Source organism: Spermophilus citellus (assembly GCF_964194105.1).
Source record: "Spermophilus citellus genome assembly, chromosome: 2".
NCBI classification, from domain to species: Eukaryota; Metazoa; Chordata; class Mammalia; order Rodentia; family Sciuridae; genus Spermophilus; species Spermophilus citellus.
In genome coordinates, this window is record NC_138183.1 from 45,305,734 (window position 1) to 45,330,875 (window position 25,142).

A 25,142-nucleotide genomic window follows, 5' to 3' on the forward strand; every position below is an offset into this window, starting at 1 on the left:
GTGCAATATTTGAACAACCTGTTTGCTGTAACCTTTTTATTGTTTGTCTATAAAAACCCAGGCTTCACTGGGTGTGGTGGCCTGCCTGTTGTCACACTCCTTGGGAGGCTGAGGACAGATAGTTTGAGCTCAGGAGTTAGAAGCTAGCCTGGGCAACACTGTGACACCTCTCAAACACAAAAACAAGCAGCAAAAAATCAGACCTGTCTTATGCCATTTTGGGAATACTCTACATAACTAGAATTCACCGCCACAGGTGGCCATCTTAATTTTGGTCTCTAATAAAACTCTCCGTTCTTACTTTCAGTGTGCCTCAACTTAACCTTCAGGTTGAAATACTATCATCAAATGTCTTGCCTTTTGAATGTCTTTTTTCTAAGTGTCTCCCCATCCCCACCCCTGGTACTGGGGATTGAACCAGGGACACTGAGCTTCATCTGCAATACCCCTGGCCCCGTTTTTTTAAGTAATGTCTTTTAAATAGGTAGTGTCTTCTTACTGCCCATACCGGCTTTGGAACTTGCAATCCTCCTGCCTCAGCCTCCCGAGTAGCTGGGATTACAGGCATGCGCCAACCCACCCGGCTCTGGGCACCTTTCGAAGTAACGTGATAATATGCCTAGAAATGACTCCTAATGAAGGAAAAAAAAAAAAAAAGGAGGCCCAAGATCCCCATTCTTCTACAATTCCCTGAAATACATTTTCTAAAAAAATTTGCACCAGTGACGGCAACAAGATGAAACTATTTTTCCCTAAAATTTGTTATAACGTTATTAGTGTACAATTTAGAGACCAACGCGGAGCCAGCAACTACACCGTTGCTTTGTACTAACACCGAAAAGAGGTATCCAAAAGGAATAGCAGCTGCAAAGCTCCACCTTCTGTCCTTTGTAGACGCAGAAACTCAAAAATAATCCCAACGAGGTCGCCAACACTGCGCCTTACCCGCTCCAATTTATCACCGCAATTGGCGTGGGCATCGCGTCAGGTCGCGACACCGCCTCCAGGAACAACACACCACAGTCTGCGCCAAGACCGGAAGTGACGCAAACCCGCGACGCCAGTGCTCGCCGTCCGCTGCTGCTGGAGTCAGATTCTGTAGCTCCGGAGACGGCGGGCTTTCCCGGATGGTTGCAGCGAAGGGATCATGACGGGGAAGAAATCTTCCCGGGAGAAGCGGCGCAAACGAAGCGGCCAGGATGCGTCCGCGGCACTCGCGGCCCCGGACCTCGTACCGGTCCTTGCCAGCAGCGGCAGTGGAAGCACCAGCGGCTGCGGGAGCACCAGCGGTTGCGGGAGCGTCAGCTGCTGCGGCAACGCCAGCTTCAGTGGAAGTGTCACCGGCGCCGGGAGCGGAGGCAGCTGCTGGGGCGCGAGCGGCGCGGATCGTGGCGAGCGCCGGAAACGGAGAAGCACCGACTCTTCTTCCAGTGTCTCGGGCTCTCTGCAGCAGGTGCGTGCGCTCCCCTCTCGCTGCTTCCCGCAGCTGCCGCTGCTTCGGAAGAGGGAGGGCTACTAAACCTGGTGGGGCGGAAAGCCCCAGGGTCCACTGGTTCCCGAAGTTCACGGTCCTGAGCCTTGATGAACCCACTCCGATGTCTTGAACTTCCAAGTTTCCGGGTTTAGTGAAACAGTTAACTTTGTTATTTTTTGAACTTTCGGTCCTTTCCACTCGTGGTCTTCTTTTTTCCCTATAGAGTATGTATGGGTCAGGAGCTTGGTGGCCTTCAATGCCCTTGTGAGCCAGACGATTTATTTCTCTATCTTCACCTTTTGGGTTAAGATTAACCCCACATGAGAAAAATTGAGGCCCAGAGAGGTTAAGGAGCAGGAGTTGTTAGTAGCTCCTAGATTTGAATCCATTGTCTGTCTGGCTCCACAAAAGCCATTTTTTTATGCACCATATTTTATGCAGGTTTACTAACATACCTCCATTTTTAAATTAATTTATAATTTATTAAAGAACAAATGAATACATACTTAAAGAAAAACTATGCAAGGCTCTCTTTGTGCCTCCACTATAATAGTTGATAGGCAGCCTGTATGAGCTGAAGGAAAAACAGGTTATATTTGAGTAATTCAAAGGCCATTTATCTGAACTGGCAAAATAAATAGTCTGTATGATCCCAAGGGCAATGTGAAGTCATTGATTTTGTTTTGTTTTGGAATTGGGTATTGAACCCCAGGGGTCTTTTATCACTGAGCTACAACCCCAGTACTTTTATTTTATTTATTTAGTTTTGTTTACATGGTGCTGGGGATTGAACCCAGTGCCTCTCGAATGCTAGGCAAGAGCTTTACCACTGAGCCCCAGCCCTTAATTTTTATTTTGAGATAGGGTCTTGATTATTTGCTGGGACCAGCTACCAATTTACAGTCCTCCTACCTCAGCCTCCTAAGTAGCTGGGATTACAGCCTGCTTCACCTGTAACTCTTGAGACTCTGGAGGCTGACACTGGAAGATGGCAAGTTCAAGGCCAGCCTAAACAACTTAAGGAGATTCTGTCTCAAATTTTTAAAATTATTTTTGAAAAAGGGCTGAGATTGTAGTCAGTGGTAGAGCACCCCTGGGTTCAATCCTCAGTGGTGTCCCTTCAACTGAAAAGAAAAAAGAAAATGAGTGTTTTAAATTACTGAAATTACTTGGTTGCTTGGAATATGATTAAATTATGTAACACTTTTAGAAATAGTGGCTTATGGTAAATTTACTGCTTATGATATTTATGATTTCTAACATTGTATTGCTATTTTATTTATGTGAATTTAAGGAGAATGACAATGCATACATGAAACTTTTGAGTAATAGCTACTTGAAGGAATATCCTGATTCACCAAAAGTCTAAAACTATACTAAATGTTGGCTGTATTTTCATTTGTTTGTCCTGCTATATCTTTCCTTAAAAGCTATTTCTTGAATTAATTGTGCAATAATACTGATTGTTTAAATATTCCTTCCTATTTTAGATAAATGTGCAAAGAGGAATCTGGAAATGTTTAATAAACAGTCTGTTAAAGTGTTATGATGTTATGTACATGTTCTATGTATTTTAAGTAGTATTATTGAGAGTTGTATATTCTTTTAATTTTAGGAAACCAAGTATCTTTTGCCAACTTTGGAAAAAGAATTATTCTTGGCAGAGCACAGTGACCTTGAAGAAGGTGGACTGGATCTGACTGTGTCATTAAAACCAGTTAGTTTCTATATATCAGACAAAAAAGAAATGCTCCAACAATGCTTTTGCATTATAGGAGAGAAGAAGTTACAGAAGATGCTTCCTGATGTGTTAAAGGTACCTTATTTCATTATCAGACTGTACTCATACATAGATAAACTTTGTAGCAATCATGTTACTGAATACAATTTATAATTGGGTGATACCATTTAAAACAAGCTACTAGAAGAGGTATAAGAAAAGGAATTTGGAGAGCCATTGATGGCCTTGTATATTTAAAAATGTGCTGAGAAAAAATATTTTAGAAAAATTTTGACACTATGGAAATAATTCTGTTAAATGCAGGCAGTGGTAGTAAATACATAAGAAGTAAACATATCTTTGTGGTACTTCAAGAAATACTGTTGTATAACAGTATACAATGATTTTTGTAATAACTTACATTTCATTAAATTTTCAAGAGTTTCCATATATTTATTTTTTAATATTTTTTAGGAAATATGTTATTTTGATTTTGCAGTTATAAAAGAGGACTTGAACAAGTTAAGCCCAAGATCATGTATCTAAAGTATATAAAGAATTGAATATTTAAACCTTTAGAACAATTAGACGTAACATAAATAGGCTATGATTAAGAATATCTAGAAACTGAATCACACTTTAGTTTCTTTAACAAACATGATTTTATTACCATCAGGTGTCTCAAATGTACGAGTTAACTGACAGTTTTTCAGATTTCCTCCTATAAAAAGATATATGTGAATCTACTTGGGGCTTTAATAATTTGTTTTATTTTAATATTTAATTGAACAAAAATTTTCTCACGATAGCAGTTTTCCTGTTGATATTGGACCTATAGTATGTAAATGCAATTTTTTAAAATGTCATTTTCTTTAGAACTGTTCAATAGAAGAAATTAAAAAACTATGCCAAGAACAATTAGAACTCCTGTCTGAAAAAAAAATCTTGAAGATTCTTGAGGGTAAGAATGCATATTTCTACATTCTGGTAACTTTTTATACTATTTTCAGCATAAGTCTTGGGTATTTTTTCTCATAAATGTAACCGTAAATTCATTTTTGGGGAACCACTGAAAAATATCTTCTATTTGTACTGAGAAATATAATTTACAGGGATGTGGCTCAGTGGAAGAGCACTTGCCTAGCATGTGTGAGGCACTGGGTCTGATTCTCGGCATCACATAAAAATATATAAAAAAAAAAAGGTATTGTGTCCATCTACAACTAAAATTAAAAAAATAATAAATATAATTATATATCAGAATAGAATTTCAAGAATAAATTTGATATTTTTTTCTAAATCTCACATAGATAAGAGCATAAATTTGTACGCTGTAATAGATAAAATTTAAAATGTCTACAAAAATACCATTAAAAATTACTGAGAAGATAAAGATTTTTCCTTAAAATAATTTTTAATTCCACTTTATATTCTTTATAACTTTTCGTGACATGTTATTTCTGCTCTGATAAGACCCAGATGCAGAATTAGAAGAATTCATTGTGATTTGCCAATTCTTGTATATCCCCTTGAAGTATGACTATTCTTTGTGATGCTGATTCTTCTAGAATTTTGGATTTTCAGGCTTTTTTTTTTTCTTTTGGAACATCAAAGATTTTAATATTGGCATCACAGAAAAATAAACAAAAATTGGATATGCAATTTTAGACAGAACAACTTTTTAAATGTAAAACGTTTAACTATGTGTGGTGGCACACTCCTGTAATCCCAACAACTCAAGAAGCTGAGGCAGGAGCATTGCAAGTTGGAGGCTAGCTTAGACAACCTAGCAAATGAGACCTTGTCCCAAAATAAAATTTTAAAAAGGGCTGGGGAGGGCTGGGGTTGTAGCTCAGTGGTAGAGTGCTTGCCTTGCACGTCTGAGGCACTGGGTTCGATCCTCAGCACCATATAAAATAAAATAAAATAAAGGCATTGTGTCATGTACAACTAAAAAAACTTTTTTTAAATGAAAAGGGCTGGGGATGTAGCCCAGTGGTAGAGCGCTTGCTTAGTGTGCATGAGGCCCTATGTTCAATCCATTGTACTGCCAAAAAAGAAAAAAAAAAAAAAGAGGTTTAATGGATTTTATAGCTCTGGAAATAGATGTATAGGTAAGTATGTAGTCTTTAAATAAATAAAAATATGTTATTGTGTGTATGTGGTGAAGGGAAGGAAATGAAAAAAAAAGCATCCAGATTCATTTTAAATACAAATAATTGAAAATGTAAACTTGTAACAACTATAAAGTTTTAAAACATGCATCACTTTTAAAGGTGACACTTTTGTGTAAATGATTCTGACATTTTAAACATGTTTTCAATAGTGTATTTCATTTACAAGGTGACAATGGTATGGACTCTGATATGGAAGAAGAGGCAGATGATGGCTCTAAGATGGGATCTGATTTAGTCAGTCAGTAAGTTAAAAAACTTTCATTTTCATTTCAGAATTTATTCTTTTGGCAGTTCCTAACATCAAGGATATGAATAATTTTCTGTGTTTTATTTATATAAAATAATTCAATAATGCAATTGTTTACTTGTAATAATTGAGTATTTTAGTATATATGAAGATTTACCTAATTGCTTTTCAGGATTATAGTAATTTTTCATTAACTATTATACATAGATATAGAACAACAGTGATGCTAATCTGAAGCAGAATCACATCTCTTGTTTGGATTTTGAGTATACTATTCAGGTTACCCACGATTTATTAAATACCTACCCTACCAAACACTGTAATGTCTATTAATTTTGGGTGACAATAGTCTGATTTCAGAGATGAGCTTGTAAGGTTTATTTTACATACGTTTACATAATCTTTTACATATAGGTTTGTGTGTATACATACATATTCATATTTACATATATACATGCATATATTTACTTATAAGTATGTGTAATTTGATTATTATGATGACAAAAGTGCCAGAAGTCTTGGGAAGCTTACTAATCAAGAAGCAATATGCTGATTTTTAAAAATTATTCTGCTTTATTACAGCATATCAAACTTTCATTCACTAACTTTAACATCTGTTGATGATTACTTCCTAAAAATCAGTTATTGTCTGGTAATTGCCAAAGACCAACATGTATCTCTCTTTGCAAAGCCTGACATTTTCCCAGAAGAGTAAGAAAAGCTTTGTTGTACAGGCAATATCACAAATACAAGATTACCAGAAGCAGTGATATAAATAAGTAGTACATACTTAAGCTGAAATCTAGAATTTTTTGATTTTTAATAGAAGACTGTCTGGTAAGCATCACCAAAAAGAACAATTTCATGTTAAAACTTAGCATCAAATTATTTACTTTTCCTAAAGGATTAAAAAGGTGTTACTATATTGTTTGATTGCCTCATAATTAATTGATGGCTTTTGGTCATCACATGCATCTTTCTTAGGGTGTTCCAGGGTGATTTATACTTAAATAGAAAATGTGCACATTTTTTAATAGGTCTTATTATTGGTTTTCTGTAATCCCATTTACTTGACTGAATCAAGAGGTTCGCAAGTTTGAGATCAGCCTCTGCAGCCCATGGAGACCCTGTCTCAAAAAAAAAAAAAAAAAAATTGTGCCGGGATGTGGTTCATTGGTTAAGCACTCCTGGGTTCAATCCTCAGTACCAAAGAAATAAATGAAATACTTAGCTGGGAATACTTTATATAATATACTAAGCTTCATCAGTTAGTAGCATTTTACAAGGCCTGTTACTTTTTAGTACTTTTGAGTTTCTTTTTTCTCTTTTGTGGAGATGGGGATAGAACCCAGGGCCTCATGCATGCTAGGCAAATGCTCTACCACAAGCTACATCCCCAGCCCTAAGTTTCTTAAATCATCTTCATCATTTTGTTTCTTGATGTTGCTTATAGAATTGTAAATTGAATTTTTATTTGGCTGCATTAGTTTTTCCCTTTATTCAAATCTATTTTTTCCAGTTTTGAGATATTAATATTTAATACCTTTTTTCCCCATACTTGAGCACTCATGCCACCTTTTCTACTGTTGAAAGCCATTGAATGGATGCCTAGTTAGAATAGAATCTAATTCTCTTAAACATTACAACAAAGTACGGTACAGTGCTTGCCATTTGAATTATTGTAATAAAAATCATGTCTGTCTCTCTCTCTCTCTCTCTTTTAAAAAAAATAAAGGTATTCAGCTATTTCAACAAAATTTATGGGCTGGGGATATGGCTCAAGCGGCATCGCACTCGCCTGGCATGCGCGGGGCGCTGGGTTCGATCCTCAGCACCACATAAATATAAAATAAAGATGTTGTGTCCACCGAAAACTAAAAAAAAATTCTCTCTTAAAAAAAAAAATCATGAATTAATTCAAAATGACTGTTGAGAAGAACTCATTCATACAATGTACAGGTGTACAGGTCACATGAACTTTTTTTTTTTTTTTTTTTTAATGTGGTACTAGGCATTGAACCCAGGAGCTCTCTACTACTGAGCTAAATCTGTGCCCCATTTTATCCTTTGTGTGTGTGTGTGTGTGCGAGTGTGGTATTGGAGATAGAACCCAGGGCTGCTCTACCCCCATCCCCATTTTTTTCTTTTTATTAGTGTATTATACATAATAGTTGGATTCATTTTGATAAAATCGTACATGCATGGAATTTGATCTACTCCATTTCAGGGCCCAGTGCCCCCTCTTTTTCCTCCCTCCCTCCTCCTATTTTCCTTCCTTTACTGGTCTTCATTTTACTCATTTATTTATTTTTCTATTTATTTTTGGTACCTTATAAATGTACATAAAGGTGAAATTCACTATGGTATGTTTATACATTTACATAGTATAATTTTGTTAAATTTATTTCGCATTTCCTCAGCCCTTTTTATTTCTTATTGTGAGACAAGGGTCTCCCTAAGTTGCCCAGGCTGGCCATGAACTTGTAATCTTCCTGCCTCAGCCCCCTAAATAGCAGGGATTACAGGCATGCACCATTGCACCCAGTGACATTAAGTTTTTGAGTGCTATAGTGAGTGGGTTGAACAGTCATAAATACAGGTTGAGCATCCCTAATCCAAAAATCTGGACTGCAGAATCCAGACTTCCTGAATGTCACATTAGTGCTCAAAATGTTTTGAATTTTGGATTTTGAATTTTCAGATTAGGGATGTTCAACTGGTAAAGTTTATATAAATATCACCAAATCTAAAATACTCTGAAACCTGAAACACTTCTTGTCACAAGCAATTTGGATAAGGGATACTCAAACGATATTTCCAAAAACTTATGGAGCTCCTACAAGCCAGATCATTGAGATTCTTCTGAATGACCTGAGAATATATATTTTTTAAATCAAATTTCTAAGCTACAGCATATTAAGAAAACAGCATTGTGTGCCAGGCACTATTTTAATTCTTTTGTATACCTTCATTCATTGAATTTGTTACAACAACCGTACAAGGTGGGTAAATATCATCATCATTCTACAGAAGGAAAAAAGAGGCCCTAGTTGATTTGTGTGCCTTAGATTCTACAGTTGCTTGTGAAAGGTGGAGGCAGTGTTATTCATTTGTAAAGTGAAGATAAACCTTGTTTCTTAGAATTATAGAGATTAAGTGAGCTAACTTGACTAGTTTGTTCTTATTAATAATATGTTAATTATGAATGAGGAAAATGTTCTGCATAGTGAAGCAAAGAAAATGGTAAAAGGAGATGATATGGAAATATAATGCCTTTAACCTGACTTTTCTTTTCCTCCTATTTCCTGGAGTAGGAAAATTACCTAAGTGAGCAAACTCATGCAGCCAAAAAAGGAAACATGAGGTTTTCAGTTGTCCTAAGACATCTTAGAACAAGTTTATGCAGGGAACTTCATTTACCTTGGCATTGAGCAAAATCTGAGGCATTGGGTAAAAGCAGTTTTTTTTTTTTTTTTTCTTATTAAAGCCTTAGAAGGCTGCTTAAGAGGCCTTAGCTGGCAGAATCCTTTGAATCCTCTTGGAATGTATGATACTTTCCTGTTTGCTTTTGTGCTTAGAGGGACAATTCAGTCCTCAAACCTCCTTCCTATGCTTCAACAGAAAATTCAGTTTAACCTGTTTTGTGCTTAAAATTCCCATGTTTTCCATAACCTGATGCTTTTCCACTCAAAACAGTAGTCTGACCTATCTGGATGCTGAAGGAACAGTCAGTCATAAATAGTTAAAAAATGAATTAAAGGAATTGAATAACTTGGGTGTGGAAAACTAAACTGAATAGCTGGAACAGGCAACTTCTGTTGGGCCCTGAATTGATAGAATATAGGAAAGAAAACTTTAATAAGGTAATGAAAACCTTCAAGGAAATAAGAACACAAATATAATTTCAGAAACTAAAGAAATTCTGATTTCTAAATTTAGTAGACAGACTGATAAAGAGATTAGTGATGATTAGGAATTGAAGCATTGTCCTGTAAGATCAAGTTGTTTAAATAGATACAGAGTGATAGAAAAACTTCAAGAAAAAAAAAAAAGGAATGTAAATCATTATGTGTAGTTCATGGGAGCCTGGAAGATAATTTTAGAAGACCTATCATGCAGATAAAATAGCTAGGAAAGTCGTGATGAAATGATATTAAATGTTTTAAGTTAAATACTTGCCTTAAGACTGTAAGTGCAGAAATAATGAGGAAAGATCTTGTTACGGACTAAATTGTGTCCTCTCGAGATTCGGTGTTGAAGTCCTGTCCCCCGGCAACTCAGAATGTAACCTTATTTGGAGATTGAAAGCAAATAATAAAATTAAAATGTAGTGGGGAATGCCAATCCAGTATGACTGGTATGTCCTTATAGAATATTTGAACACACTGACAAGACACTAGAAACTAATCTATCTGTCTGTCTGTCTTTCTGAGAGCTTACACTTCTGAATTGGGGGAACTGCCTTGCTGGTGCAGGTGGTCCTATGAAGCTAATAGTGCCACACAGAAGCTTAAGAGAACCAGCTATTGCTGTCAGACTGAAAGGATGTAGCTAGGAAAGCACTGACAGAAATAGCAAGCAAATAGAAAGGAGAAAGTCCCTTCATCTTTTTTCTTCCAAATCTTCCTTGACTGTATCTTCAACATTTCAACACAAAGGTAAAAGTTAAATAAAGGAGAATACAAGAATAACAACAAAGGATAAAAATTCTGTAAAGTTTATCTTTGTAAAGATTAGAATATAGAGAAACTCCTTTTGGATTTGATGAAAGAAATAGGTAAAGAATAGTTTTAATTGTGATTAAGAAGGAAGGAGACATACCATAGGTATGTGTGAGTTTGAAAGAATAATGAGAATCCACATGTAGAATTGTGTACACAAACATGAAAATAGCAAATAAATTTTTTTTTTTTTTTAGCAAAATACAATTTAAATTGATGCTCTGCAGAAGTGGAAATTTGAAAAGTTTAATGTAGAAGAAATCAGAAAGGTGGCTACGGACTTGTTGAGAAAAGCACAGATGAGAAGGATTCACATCTGAATTATTACTTACATGAGTCAATACACATAATGTGTTTACAACTAATAAAATGTTTAATAAATGCCAGCTGTTGTTATTTACAAACAGGTCACACGTGTGTCATCTAAAATAGTCCCATTCCTAGGAAAAGATGAAAATGTCTTCAGTTACAGTTTCTGTAGTTTTAATACTAAAAATCTCATAGTGTTGTAAACATAGAGAGGATTATAGTCCATCTCTTTGAGAATATAGATTTGTAGATACAAAAATGATAACTTATATAGAATCTAGCAGTGTATCAAGTGAGTGATTACACTGCTAAGTACAATTTACTCCAGGGATTTACAAGGAGACTTAATTAGAAAATCTGTTAGCATAATTTATCAATAAATAAAAGAAAATTACATGATCATATAAGTAGATGCTATGCCTTTGATAATATTCACTTGTTGTTTTATTGTATGTAAAGCGTACATGATATTTTGATATACATTGTGAAATGACTACTACCATCAAGCAGATTAAATTGTCCATCATCTTGCACAGTTACCTTTTTATGTATGTGGATATGAGCACCTAAAATTTATTAGCAAATTTCTTATATACATTACAATGCAATATTTTTAACTGTAATCCCCATACTATACATTAAATCTCTAGACACATTCTCCGTAACTGCATCTTTGTACCCTTTAACCTATAGCTCCCCATTTTCCTCTTGTTTCTCCCTGCTGTGACCACCATTTTACTGTTTCAGTGTATTTGAGATCATGCACTACTTTTTTTCTGTATCTGACTTTTTAAACCTAGCATACTGTCCTTCAAGTTCATATGTTTTCCAAAATGACAGGATCTCATTTTTAAAAGCTGGATATTCATTATGCAAATATATATAAATATGTTTATATGAATATATAAGTGTATATTTGTGCAAATGTATATAAATATATATTAATATATATTCCATACTTTTTTTGTTGTTTGTTTATTTTGGTTCTGGGGATTGAAACCAGGAATACTTAACCACTAAGCCACATCCCCAGCCCTATTTTTGTATTTTATTTAGAGACAAGGTCTCACTGAATTGCTTAGGGCCTCACTAAATTGCTGAGACTGGCTTTGAACTCACAATCCTCTTGTTTCAGCCTCCAGAGCTACTGGGATTACAGGCGTGCGTCACTGCGCCCAGCTCATGTTTTTTTTTTTTTAACCACTCATCTTCCAGTGGACATATAGGTTGTCTCCATATCTTTGCTGTTCTGAATAAGACTGCAGTGAGTATAGAAGTAAAGAAACATCTGGGGCTGGGATTGTTGCTCAGCAGTAGAGCGCTCCCCTAGCATGGGCGGGACCCGGGTTCGATCCTCAGCACTACATAAAAATAAAGGCATTGTGTTGTGTCCATCTACACCTAAAAAATAAATATATATAAAAAAGAAATATCTGAAGTGACAACTTCATTTTCTTTGGATAAATACCCAGGAAATTGGTTTACTGTATCACGTGATAGTTCTATTTTTACATTAAAAATTTTTTTCTGTAGTTGTGAATGGACAGCCTGCCTTTATATTATCTGTTTATGTGGTGCAAAGGATTGAACCCAGTGTATCACACATGCTAGACAAGCCCTTTACCACTGAGCTAAAGCCTCAGCCTGCTAATTTTAAATTTTTTTGAGGACCCTTCATAGTCTTTTCCATAATGACTGTCCTAATTTATATTCCTACTAACAACATTACAAGAAAGGGTTATTTTTTCTCCACATCCTTGCCAACACTTACCTTTTGTTTTTTCATAATAACCACCCTATCAAATGTGAAGTGATAACCTCATGGTTTTGATTTGCATTTTTCTGTTAGTGAGGTTGAATACTTTTTCATACGCCTGTTAACCATTTTTATGTTGTGTTTGGAAAAATATTTATTTAGTTCCTTTTTCTGTTTTTTATCATTTATTTTGCTGTTGAGTTGTGTGAATTCCTTATATATTTTAGATATTAACCCATTATCAGACATACGATAGCTTTCATTTATTTTTTATTCTACTTTGTTATATATGACAGGAGAATATATTACAATTCATATTTCACATATAGAGCACAGTTTTTCATATCTCTGGTTGTACACAACATAGAGTCATACCATTCATGTCTTCATGCATATACCTAGAGTAATGATAGTCATCTCATTCCAACATCTTTTTTATCCCCATGTCCCCCCTCCTTTCCTTTCCTTCCCTTTGCCTTATCTAGAGTTCGTTTAATCCTCCCATGCTCCCCCTCCCAACCCCACTATGAATCACCCTCCTTATATCAGAGAAACCATTCGGCATTTGGGTTTAGGGGATTGGCTAACTTCACTTAGCATTATATTTTCCAACTCTGTCCCTTTACCTGCAATTCCATGGTTTTATTCTCTTGAATTGTTGAATAATATTCTATTGTGTATATATGCCACATTTTCTTTATCCATTCATCTCCTGAAGGGCATCTAGGTTGGTTCCACAGTTTTGCTATTGTTAATTGTGCTGCTATAAACATTGATGTGGCTGTGTCCCTGTAGTTTATGCAGTTTTTAAGTTCTTTGGATATAGATGGAGGAGTGGGATAGCTGGTTCAAATGATGGTTCCAGTCCCAGCTTTTAAAAGGATGGCTTCTTTCCAAGGAATCTCCATACTGCTTTCCATAATGGCTGTACCAGTTTGCAGTCCCACCAACAATGTATGAGTGTGCCTTTTTAACCACATCCTCGCCAACACTTATTGTTGTTTGTGTTCTTAATAGCTGCCATTCTGACTGGAATGAGATGAAATCTTTGATTTGCATTTCTCCAATTGCTAGAGATGTTGAACATTTTTTTCATATATTTGTTGACTGATTGTATATCGTCGTCTGAGAGGTGTCTGTTCAGTTCCTTGACCCATTTATTGATTGGGCTATTTGTCTTTTTGGAGTTTAGCTGTTTGAGTTCTTTAATTACCTTAGAGATTAGTGATTTATCTGATGTGCAAGTGGTAAAAATTTGCTCCCAAGATACAGGCTCTCTATTCACCTCACTGATTGTTTCTTTTGCTGAGAAGAAGCTTTTTAGTTTGAATCCATTTCATTTATTAATTCTTGATTGATCTGCCTTGTTCTTAGATAGACGGAATTAATATTGTCAAAATGACCATACTACCAAAAGCACAATGCAGATTTAATGCAGTTCCAATCAAAATTCTAATGACATTCTTTATAGAAATAGAAAAGGCAGCCATGAAATTCATCTGGAAAAATAAGAGACCGAGAATAGCTAAAGCATTCCTTAGCAAGAAGAGTGAAGCAGGTGGCATCACTATACCAGACCTTAAACTACACTACAGAGCAATAGTAACAAAAACAGCATGGTATTGGCACCAAAATAGACCAGTGGTACAGAATAGAGGGCACAGAGACTAACCCACACAATTACAGTCATTTTATATTAGACAAAGATGCCAAAAACATGCATTGGAGAAAAGACAGCCTCTTCAACAAATGGTGCTGGGAAAACTGGAAATCCATATGCAACAAAATGAAATTAAACCCCTGTCTCTCACCATGCACAAAACTCAACTCAAAGTGGATCAAAGACCTAGGAATTAAACCAGAGACGCTATACCTATATAAGTAAGCCCAAATCTCCATCATTTTGGATTAGGCCCCAACTTCCTTATTAATAAGATTCCTTTAGCACAAGAATTAAAATCAAGAATCAATAAGTGGGATGGATTCAAAATATATGATAGCCTTTTTATTTTGTTGATTGATTGTTTACTTTGTTGATTGTTTTCTTTGTAGAAACTTTTTAGTTTGATAGTCTTATTTGTTAAAATTTGAGCAATAGTTCCTGTAGGTGAAAAAGATGGAATAGAAATGACTTAGAAATGCTAAACACCATGTGTCTAAAACTTTACTACCCACCAGATAGGAATCCTGTTACAACCATGATTTCAACAGTTTCTTAGAGATTCTAGTGAATAATTACAGTAATATGATAATTTTTTGAAAAAAAGAAATAAAAATATCTTCTTCCAGTTTATAAGATTATAAACCTAGAGTACTTGAGAGTTTTCAGTTTAAAAAAGATTTAGATAAAATGAGCATATACAAAATGTGTGTAAAAGAAAGTAAATGTTACTCTTTTCTAGGAGAAATCAGGAATTGGAAAAATATTCTGTTTATAATAACTATGATATACTTTCAAGTGTATTTAACAGAAACATAGAAAGAAAACCATAAAACCTACTATAAAACAAAAAATAGTAGGCCTAGTTTGTGGCTCAGTGGTAGAGTGCTCGCCTAGCACGTGCTAGGCCCTGGGTTCAATCCTCAGCACCACATAAAAATAAATAAATAAAAGTATTGTATCCAACTATAACTAAAAAATAAATATTTAAATAAAATAGTTATCTGAAAAAGTACTTTACTTATATAATCTATGGCAGGGGTGGAGGAGTGATATTCTTAAACTAAAATCCTAGAAACTATAAAAAAGTATTTGTGTGAAAAAATGTTAAAAATGTTTGAATGTCAAAATATGGCATAAAGTCAGTAACCAGAGAGATGATCTTGAAAAAATGTAGACAGTTCCTGACTTACTAAGATTTGACTTTATTATGGTACAGAAGTGCACGTCATACAATTCTGGTTTTCACTTTTTTCTGAATACTGAGTTATACTTAGGAATTATCTGGTGTGCTGTTGCACAGGAGGTGACTGTATATAACAGTTATATTGTAGATATTTCAAAAAGCTAGAGAAGAAAGGATTTTGAATATTTTTTATCATGAAGGTAAATATTTGAGGAGATGTTTTAATTGATTTAGCATTATGTATACATGTATGGAAACATCAATACTCCAGTAATATGTGTAGTATTTATGTTTTTATGTATCAGTTTTACATAAAATCACTCGAAAAGATAGGCTTTGTTATAGATGATTTTTGCCTAAACATAAGTGGCCCAAGCACAAGTTTAAGGTAGGATAAGCTCTGATGTGCTGTGATATGTTAGGTGTATTAAATGCATTTTAAACATATATTTTCAGCTTACAATGAGTTTGTTGGGAAGTAACACCATCATAAGTCAAAGAGCATCTGTACTTGGCAACAAGAAATAATCAGTAATATTAAGCAGAATTGGATTTGGGAATGGAAACACAAGTTGGAGTAATGTGCACACCAACTTGTGTTTCCATTCCCAAAATAATACAGCATGCTTGATTCAGAAAGACCTGGGCAATAAGCCAAAATTATAGATTGGTTTCCTAAATCCATAGGAGTTTTTGTTTGATCTAAACAATGTTTACAACAAACATTTAAAAGCCTAGTGGCATCACACCAAATTCTGGATTTCTATGGTTGCCTGAAAAATCAGATCAAGCAACTTTTCCTTGAAACGCAAAAAAATTATTTGGGGCTAGTACTGCTACTCTTTGTATGATATGTATATTTTAGTATGCTGCATAGTACTTTACTCACCTAAACATTTAATGTATAAAATGTCTAAGATGAAAAGAAAATACACAAAGGTGGAGGTTGGCTTTGGAAATAATTATGTCAGTTCGTCAGTTTCTTGTTTCCTGAAAAATAAACCTTTATTTTCTTGTCCAAGTTTTAGTGAATAAAAATAATTTTTAAAATGTCTAGATAAAACAGTCTGTATTATTAATACATAATTTGATGTTTTCTGTTAATAGGCAACCAATATTCTTTTAGTTTTAATCAGAAAGGATATAACATAAATAGAATTGTCCAAGAAGCTGTAAATTGATATCTTTCAATATGAGATACATGTATAAGTGTGGGATATTGAGTGTGCCCTATATATATTAGTTTCCTTTTAACCCATTAAAGTTTTGTTTGTTTGTTTGTTTTTTGGTACCTGGGATAGAATTCAGAGGCACTTGACCACATCCCCAGCCCTGTTTTGTATTTTATTTTGAGACAGGGTCTCACTGAGTTGCATAGTGCCTCGCCTATTGCTGAGGCTGGCTTTGAACTTAGAATCCTCTTGCCTCAACCTCCTGAGCTTCTGGGATTACAGGCATGCGCCACCATACCTGGCCCATTAAAGGTTTTAAGATACAGAAGTACACACAATTGCTTGTGCACAAATTATAAAAATTCTAAAACTGTCTTTGCATTTTTAAGTAATCTTATTATGTTTCCACCTTTATATATTTAAATAGTATTTTTCCTCTGAAGTCAGCTTTCAAATATATTTTCTTCCCAAAGTTCTCTGATCTCTACTACTGTTTAAAAGATTATTTGCTTACTTTTACCTTAATTTTTTTTTTTTTTTGGCTACCATAAGTAACAACAACAAAAAACAGTTTTTAAGAATAGTTATAAGGAATTTTTGACAGTGTGCTACTTAAAACTCAAAATTAGTTATGAATTTTAACTTATAAAAATGTAAAGGAAAATGATATTTGGGAACTGTGAAGAATAATGTTCATAGTTTCTAAATATCATCACTTTTAAAAAGGTGAGTGATGGTATTGTTACCTTAGGGAAGCAAATGAGCTAATTTTTATTGTATTGCACATAGTCTAAAAACTTTAGCATCTCTAATTTTTCATTGTTTTAAAACTATTAGGATTGTGACATGACTTACAAAAGTCACAGATTAAGATGAATTGCTTTAACAAAAATAACATTCTTAAGAAAATAAGATAATACGTATCCCTGGGTATAGAGTGTTGTATCCTTGGAGATGGGCTGGCAAAGAAGCTTTATTGTAGTTAAAATAGCACTAAAAATGAGAACAGGTATTTGGGCTATAATGTTAGATGATTATGCTCCAAAGAATGTGTTTATAATGAAATTTAAGTCTGGAATAGTGCAACGAACTAATCAGGATTGAGATTTTATAGGTAAAGAATAAAAGTACAGACACTTTAGGGAAATCTTTGCAATGTTTTAGAATTGCCTTCCTAAATGCCTTTTTATGAATTTTAAATGAATGTGCTTTTGTTGAGTGATATTGAGGGAGATATCAGTGGAAATGAATTTGTATTTCCCAATAGATAGTAAGCAGTGCTGAGATATTATAGTTTTAGATAATAAATTAAAAAATTTAGATTCTCAAAATAAGTTATACTACAAAGTAAGTTACATGTGAGTGTTCTGGAACTGTTGTTTCTAGCTGCTGCTACTTTCTTAGCTAATTTAGAACCTGCCTATTCTCTGCTATCAAATTCAAATTTTGAATGATTACCTTTTTAAAAAATAAGATACTTCCAAATGGGCCTTAAATTTACGAAATACATATGCCAAATAGAACCATTTTTACTAGACTATTTAAATATCTAGTGAAATTTATAGGAAGTTGTTTTGTGAAGTGAAAAGCTCCTTGTAAAATAATTATTTTAAAATCTCCATTTAGGTTGTCCGTTTAGTAAATCTAATATATGGATGCATTGTTTAAAATAGAACACATGGATAGTCTTAAAATACAACAGCTAAAAAGAGCAAGTTACTACTTAAAATTTACAAGCTAATGGTTACTAGTGATACTGGATTAGTTTTGTGTAAAATTTCTTAGGTAGTCTATAGTTATTCCACTCTTCAAAAGAAGAATTGTTTTCTGCACATTGTTTATAGTCAGGATAGGTACTTTAGAGAAGGTAGAACAAAAGAAAAACTTACAGGGGATTTGATGACTGATTTGCAGTAACATGTTTATTCTTGAGAATTGTGCTATTCCTTTGGCTTGGTCAATTGTATTGTCGAAAGCAGCAACTAGAGTTATTTGTATGACCATTTTCAGTTGCTGAATCCTAGCAGTGACCTGTGGTAGAACTCTATTGCTCTTTATTGGTTTAATAAACTTTCATATATACAATTTCATATATACAATTTATAGTTTCATGGCCCAGTTAGTAGCCAAAGATTAACAGCCATGTTAGTTTTCCTATTGAACTTCCATAACACAACTACCACCTTTTGTTTTTAATAATAGTAAGCATCCATGCCTTTTTTCATGAGTCGGAGCTGTCTAGTCATTAGAGTACTGAGTTTGTTTTAGTTCAAGCAATGTGTATTCCTGGACTGTGTATGTATAAATAATTTTAGAAGGACAGTATTATTCAGCCAGGTGCTATACTTGAACAGAACTTGAACTTGTTAGGAATAAAAGAGTCCTCCATGAATGGCTGTTATTAAAATTAAATGCCATAAAGTATTTTGAGTATAGTTTACTGTTCCCCCGGAGAACTGGATTAATCTATAGTACATACTTAATTCATACTTTTATCAATTAATAGAAAAATAAGCTTCAGGTAGACCTGAGACCTGGACTTAATTGGGAATGAGAGACTTGGGAGTTTGACCTGTGGTTAAACAGTCAGCTCATATAACCACTCTGCAATGCATGTGGTTGTTGAGTGGCATTTACTCATTTTGTTTAACTATGATAGAAACATTTTAACATACAAAAAAGACAGTAATACCATTAACACTTGCATTTCTATCATCCACTTTATCCCTTCTCCTGTTGTTATTTTGTTGTTGTTTTTGGTACCAGGGTCACTTAGCCACTGAGCCACAACCCCAGCCCTTTTTATATTTTATTTTGAGACAGGGTCTTGCTAAGTTGCTTAAGTTGCTGAGGCTCTGGTTTTGAACTTGTGATCCTCCTACCCCAGCCTCTCAAGCCCCTGGGATTACAGGAATGTGACACCATGCCGGGCTCCTTCACATGTTATTTTAAATCCCCACCTCTCAACTTTTCCCAATGTGATTTTGAAGCAAATTGTGACCTATTTATTTATAAATGAGAAGCAGGTAGACACCTTTCCAAAGTCTTTGGAGCATTCCCTTAGCATAGGAATAAGCTTCCAGAGGCACCAGGTGGGATCTTCATTTTAGTTAAAGTATACAATCTGCCAATGGTGTTCTTTGTGGGAAACTTTGAGGGATGTAGAAAGCAATGTTTTCTGTTTCGGTAGCTACCTCTACACAAAATAGTTACATATTCTTTTTATACAGAAACCTTAATTTTATACTGTGCCTGTTGTCATTTTTCATCAATTAATTAATTGAGTCATCCTGCTGTTCAAGCACTGAGTTAGATGATTTACAGGTTATTTCTCTGTTTTTTATTCTTTCTCCATCACTTGTTTTAAAAATTGAAGTTATTCTTAATAACTTATTGTATTTGTTGTCCTTTCCATTTCATTTGAAAAATAAACTCAGTGGTGTTAAAAATGTTCTAAATTGGATACTAAAAACTGTTCTCTAATATGCTGTGCATTTTTCCTACCCTGTGAACTCTTTGCTTACCAAGAATCACTCATGTGTCTTTCTCATGCAGTTATTATAATTGTACAGTTTATTTAAATTAAAGAGAAGGAGGTGAAATACTAATATGAAAAGAGTAGTTGATTAATTTGAATGCTTTGGAAATACAAAAAGTTAAGATGTGGAAAAGTAATCAGTGGTGGGGAAATAATAATAGAAGATGGGAAGAGACATTGTACAAATATAAACTATATTTTTTTGCATTCAGATTTTTTCATTTTAAATAAGCCAAAACTAGAAATATGACATTGGTTTATGTGAATTGGATGATATAAAACTATTCTGTGAAATTATGTTAAAGGCAAGGCCATGGCCCCATATCTAAAGATTGGTGAATTTAAGAAGCTTTTGTATTTGTTTATTTTTACCTAAAATTCTTAAAATTATGTTAAGTAACTTTAAAAATTGTTTTCCTGTGTTAGTAAATTTTTTTCAGGTTAGTGACATTTCCTTTCTATATTAGGGAGTTTCTGTTTTGCTTTTTGCTTTTTGTTTCAAAAAATATCAAGCACATAGAAAAGTAGAAAGAATAGTATAATGATCCTTCATATTTCTGTTGCCTAGATCTAATAGTTATTACAACTCTTTATATTCATGTCATCTATTTTGTTGTCTTTTCAATAAATGATAGATATTTTAATTATAAGTATTTTTAATTTCTGGAAAACAAAAAACTATAGTCCCCATATAACCATTACATCTTTATAATACTCAACAAACTTTGCAATATTCTCTAATATTGTGTGATATCCATTTTATATTCATATTTTCCCACATGTCCAACAGGTGTTTTACCTGTCTTTTCTCCAAAGCAGAGTATAATCAAGGTCTATATTTTGTACTACCTTTGATTATTATATCTCTTAAGTCTCTCTTAATTCTGAACTGCCTCCTCTTCCTTTTTTTCTATTCTTTTTTTTTTTTTTTTTTTTTTCTTCCTGGAAGAGGTGATGGTACTGGAGATTGAAATCAGGGCCTCCTGTGCTAGGCAAGTGCCCCCTCCCACCTTTTAAAAAAAGTTTAGCTTTTTGAGGAAATAAGATAAGTTCTTCCTATTAATATCTTATCTGCTGGCTTTCCCTAATTTCTTCTTCATGATTTTGTTTGTCTTGTTCCTATATACCCTGAATTTTCATATAAAGTTGGAATAATTATTTTAATTAGTAAATGTGTTAGTTTCCTATTTTTTTCTGTCAAAAATTACTACAAACTTAATGACTTAATCAGGACACAGATTTATTTTCTTATATTTCTGAAGCTCAGACAGTAAAATCTGTTCTACTTGGCTAAAGTCAAGATGTCAGCAGGATGGTTACTTTGGGAAGCCCTGAGGGGAGAATCCTTTTCCTTGCATTTTACAGCTCCTAGTTGCTGCTTGTATATTTTGGCTTGTGGGCCAGTCTCTTATCTTAAAGTACAAGACTCCAGTCTCTGCTTCCAGTATGACATTGCCTTCTCTAATTCTGAGTCTTCTTGGGGCCGTCTTACAGTGACTGTAAGACTGTAAGTGACTGTTTTTTTTAATAAAAAAAAAACAAACAACTTCCCAGCTCAAGGTCTTTAACTTAATCACACCTCCTCCCCTTTACCAAATAAATTAACATTCATAGGTTATGGAGATTAGAAGGTGGGGTTATTTGGTGGTCCTATCATTTAGCCTAGCACAGGGAAAATATGAAGCTGAAGTGGGGTGTTGGCACACACCTGTAATCCTAGCTGTATGGGAGACTGAGACAGGAGGATTACAAGCTGGAGGTCACCCTTGGCAATTTAGCAAGACCTTATCTCAAAATTTTAAAAAATTAAAGAGACTGGGTTTGTAACTCGTTGGTAGAGTGCTTGCCTAGTGTGTGTAAGACCATGGGTTCAGTCTCCAGTAATACAAAGTGAAGCTGAAGATAATAGTTGACCCTTACTGAAAGCAATGGTGTGTGTGTATATATTTTTATGTGTTTCTGTATACATTTGTGTGTCTATTATATATATGTACACATATACTCACATTAAACGAAGTTCTAAAATGAAAATAAAACCTTTGTGTTTTACCTTCCCATCCCATTCTATCCTCCTTCTATCCTTGTCTTTTCTCCAAAGTAGTACTTCTAAACCTTTTGCATGTCAGGAATCCTTTTGAGATCCTTCCTCAAAATAATGTTTCTTTTAAAAAGTTTTAATTTACAGATTAAATATAACCACAAAGGAGGGCTGGGGTCATGGCTCAGTGGTAGAGCGCTTGCCTAACGTGTGAGGCATTGGGCTCAATTTTTAGCATCACATATAGATAAAGTAAAGGTCCATCAACAACTTAAAATATATATATATAAAATACACACACAAAGGAAATCAATTATTGAAATGGTTAATAATATTAAGATATTTTATAGTATAGTAATAATGTATGTACTTATAAACGTGTTAATAAGACATAGCAGCAGTTCTAGTAACTTTTGTAATTTAAAGTAGTTATGACTATTTTGGATATCTGTGACAGGTATGTATGTGAAGGGATCTATGATTTCTGTTGGTGACAGTGTCATAGGCACTGGTATTGTTTAAAAAAAATGCTTAATTTCAGTTAGATCTTAGTGAAAGTGTAGATTAATTTCCGTCATCTCTGCCTGGCTGACTAAAGTCCCAAAGATATCTACATTGTAATCCATAGAATCTGTAGATGTTAGTACAGTCAGCAAAAAGGAACTTTGCAGATGTGATTTAAATGTTATGCTGAGGTGGGGAGGTTTTCCAGGATTATCTGGGTGGGCTCTAAATGCATTCCTGTGTATTCTTATATGAGGAGGGCAGAAGTAAATTTGATACAGAGGAAAATACTGTATGGTAAAAGCATATGAAGGCAGAGTCAGGAGAGTTGTTGACTTTGGAAATGGAGGAAGGAGCCATGAGCCTAGGAATAAGAGGAAAATATCTTCTTTGCTCAAAAGGCAAAGAAGCAGTGTTCCTTAGAGCACTGGGAGTTTGACCCTACTTGATAGATTTAGGCTTAGACTTTTGGCCTCCAGAATTGGAAGAGAAAACATTTTTTGTTATGATGGTAATATGTTACAGCAGCTTTAGGAAACAAATTTACCATGCAAGCTTACAGACCACTTCAATTCAACCCACAGATCTGGTGTGTGTGTGAGAGGATGAGGTAGAGATGTTCCAAGGTCCCTTGCGTCAGGTAACTACTGCTAATATTTTCTTGTGTATCCTTTGGGTCAGGAGTGTTATACCTGTACCAGAGTGTTCGTCTTTATCTATCTAGTGCTGTTGTTTAACATCTTATTTGAATTGTAAGTACAAACACATAGTTCAAAAAATTTAAAAGGATGTAGTGACAATAAATAAGTCTCTCCTTTTGCCATTCCTCATTCTTTTCTTTCAATAAACAATCCCAGTAAACTAGTTCTTATGTATCACTTCAGAGCTGTTCCATACATATACAAATGTATGTGTACGTATATATTTTCTCCTTACACATGATAGCGTGCTGTGCAAATTGTTCTTTGACTTTTACTATTAAGTTGTTTCTTCATAATAGTGTTTTTTTCTTGGATTTTTGCCCTATCCAGTACACATAAGGCTTCTATATATTCCAGGGTGCATTGTTTGATTTAGCAGTATCTAAACAATCTGTTAATAGACATTTAAATTATTTATTATTTTTTGTTACTATAAGTGGTAGGAATATTTATGTAATTGTAGGGTTTTTTTGTATTTATGAAGGATAAATAACTAGAAGATAATTGTTCAGTCAGTTGTCTTGGACATAGACATCACCATATTTAACTTACACTGTTTAATTTATACTCCCCCACCCATGTGAACTATTTTAATATACTTTAGCTGATATAATGTTAGCCAACATTTTGGTTTATTCTGGTAAATAAAAGAAACTCCTGGAATTTTAATTAATGCTATTTTATGAATGAAATTGATTATCTTACCACAGAGCTGTTTGAATTTTCTTTTCTTTGAACTCTGTCATTTGTTTACCATTTGTGTATGTGGGTTGGGGGATTTTGGGTGTGGGACTTTGGGTGTTTGTAGTTTTTCTTTTATGGTTCAGGTTTTAATTATTTTTCCCCTGTGTGTTGCTTGTTTTGACTTTGCTATGGCTTTTATTTTTGCATGCATAAATATTTCATGCTTATATTGTCTAATTTTATCAATCTTTTATGGTTTCTGGCTTTTATATTTAGAAAACACGTTCTTTATACTTTCTTTTAGTACCTCATAAGAGCTTTAAAATATTTAATTCTTTGACCCATTTGGAATTTATTTTGGTGTAGGTTTTAAGATGGGGCTTTAAAGGTCCCTTTTAGCTTTCATCTCTCTTAACAAGTATCATGGATAAACTCAGGGTATTTTTTTTATAATTCTTAATTAGACTGCTAAGTACTAAATTTGTTCTATATATTTATCTTATTTCAGCTGCATTTATTGTTAATTCCCTTATTTGCTTTGTGTTACCACTTTGTGTGAACCTGTATGTTCATTAATGTTTTCTTTTAAGTGGAAAGGCTAATGACATGCCAGTTTATCTGATTCGTTGTCAGTTGACTTTTGCCAAAATGAAAATGATGAGACTGGCTTGGTCCTGTTTATCATTTTGTTGAGATACTTTCCTAGTATTTTTCATTTGGACAAGAAATTGACGCTCCTCCCTGACATTTAGAAATATACGTATGTTAAATCTTTATAAATTCCCATGTGTTATTTTTTTAATTAAGTCTCTCAGTGTGTTACTTTGATTTTTTTTTTAATTCATAGATTTATAAGAAAGGATAGCATTAGGTAGCTAACTATTTGAGTAAAATAAAGTTTGGAGTCTGGGTATGTAATTCATTGATAGAGAACTTGCCTAACATGAGGCAAGTGTGAGGTCCTGGGTTTGATCTCTAAGAAAAAGAAAGAAAAGAAAAGAAAGTTGGACTAATGCTAATTTGAGAACTTAAATATCTGGCTTTCTTATAATTCAAGTCCATGCTTGTAAATTTAGGCTGTTTTAAAGAAAGAGCATTGCACTTGAAAGAAGGGAATTAGAAAACAAAAACAAAAACAAAAAACAGTCTTATTCTCTTGTTTTAAATGAAAAGGAACACAAAGATCATTGCAGAATTTTTAATCCAGACTGGCTTTGGCAACGTGTTCCCTGTCTTGCCCCATCTTTCCAGTTTT

The 25,142-nt window shown here is 34.1% G+C and overlaps 1 protein-coding gene across 10 annotated transcripts in view; it reads left to right on the forward strand.

Moving 5' to 3' along the window:
* The first annotated feature begins 1,025 nt into the window (after nt 1–1,025).
* Nucleotides 1,026–25,142, forward strand: part of CAAP1 (caspase activity and apoptosis inhibitor 1) — a 460,161-nt gene continuing 436,044 nt past the window's right edge. For 2 of the 10 annotated variants that reach the window (XM_081264030.1, XM_081264027.1), the window contains exons 1-4: nt 1,027–1,453; nt 3,090–3,290; nt 4,071–4,155; nt 5,538–5,613. In XM_081264030.1, coding sequence (XP_081120156.1) covers nt 1,148–1,453; nt 3,090–3,290; nt 4,071–4,155; nt 5,538–5,613 — 668 coding nt within the window. In that variant the 5' untranslated portion in view covers nt 1,027–1,147. Of the gene's footprint in view, nt 1,454–3,089; nt 3,291–4,070; nt 4,156–5,537; nt 5,614–10,536; nt 10,721–25,142 lie in introns of those variants that run through there. The other 8 variants (XM_081264035.1, XM_081264034.1, XM_081264028.1 and 5 more) reach the window with 7 other exon arrangements.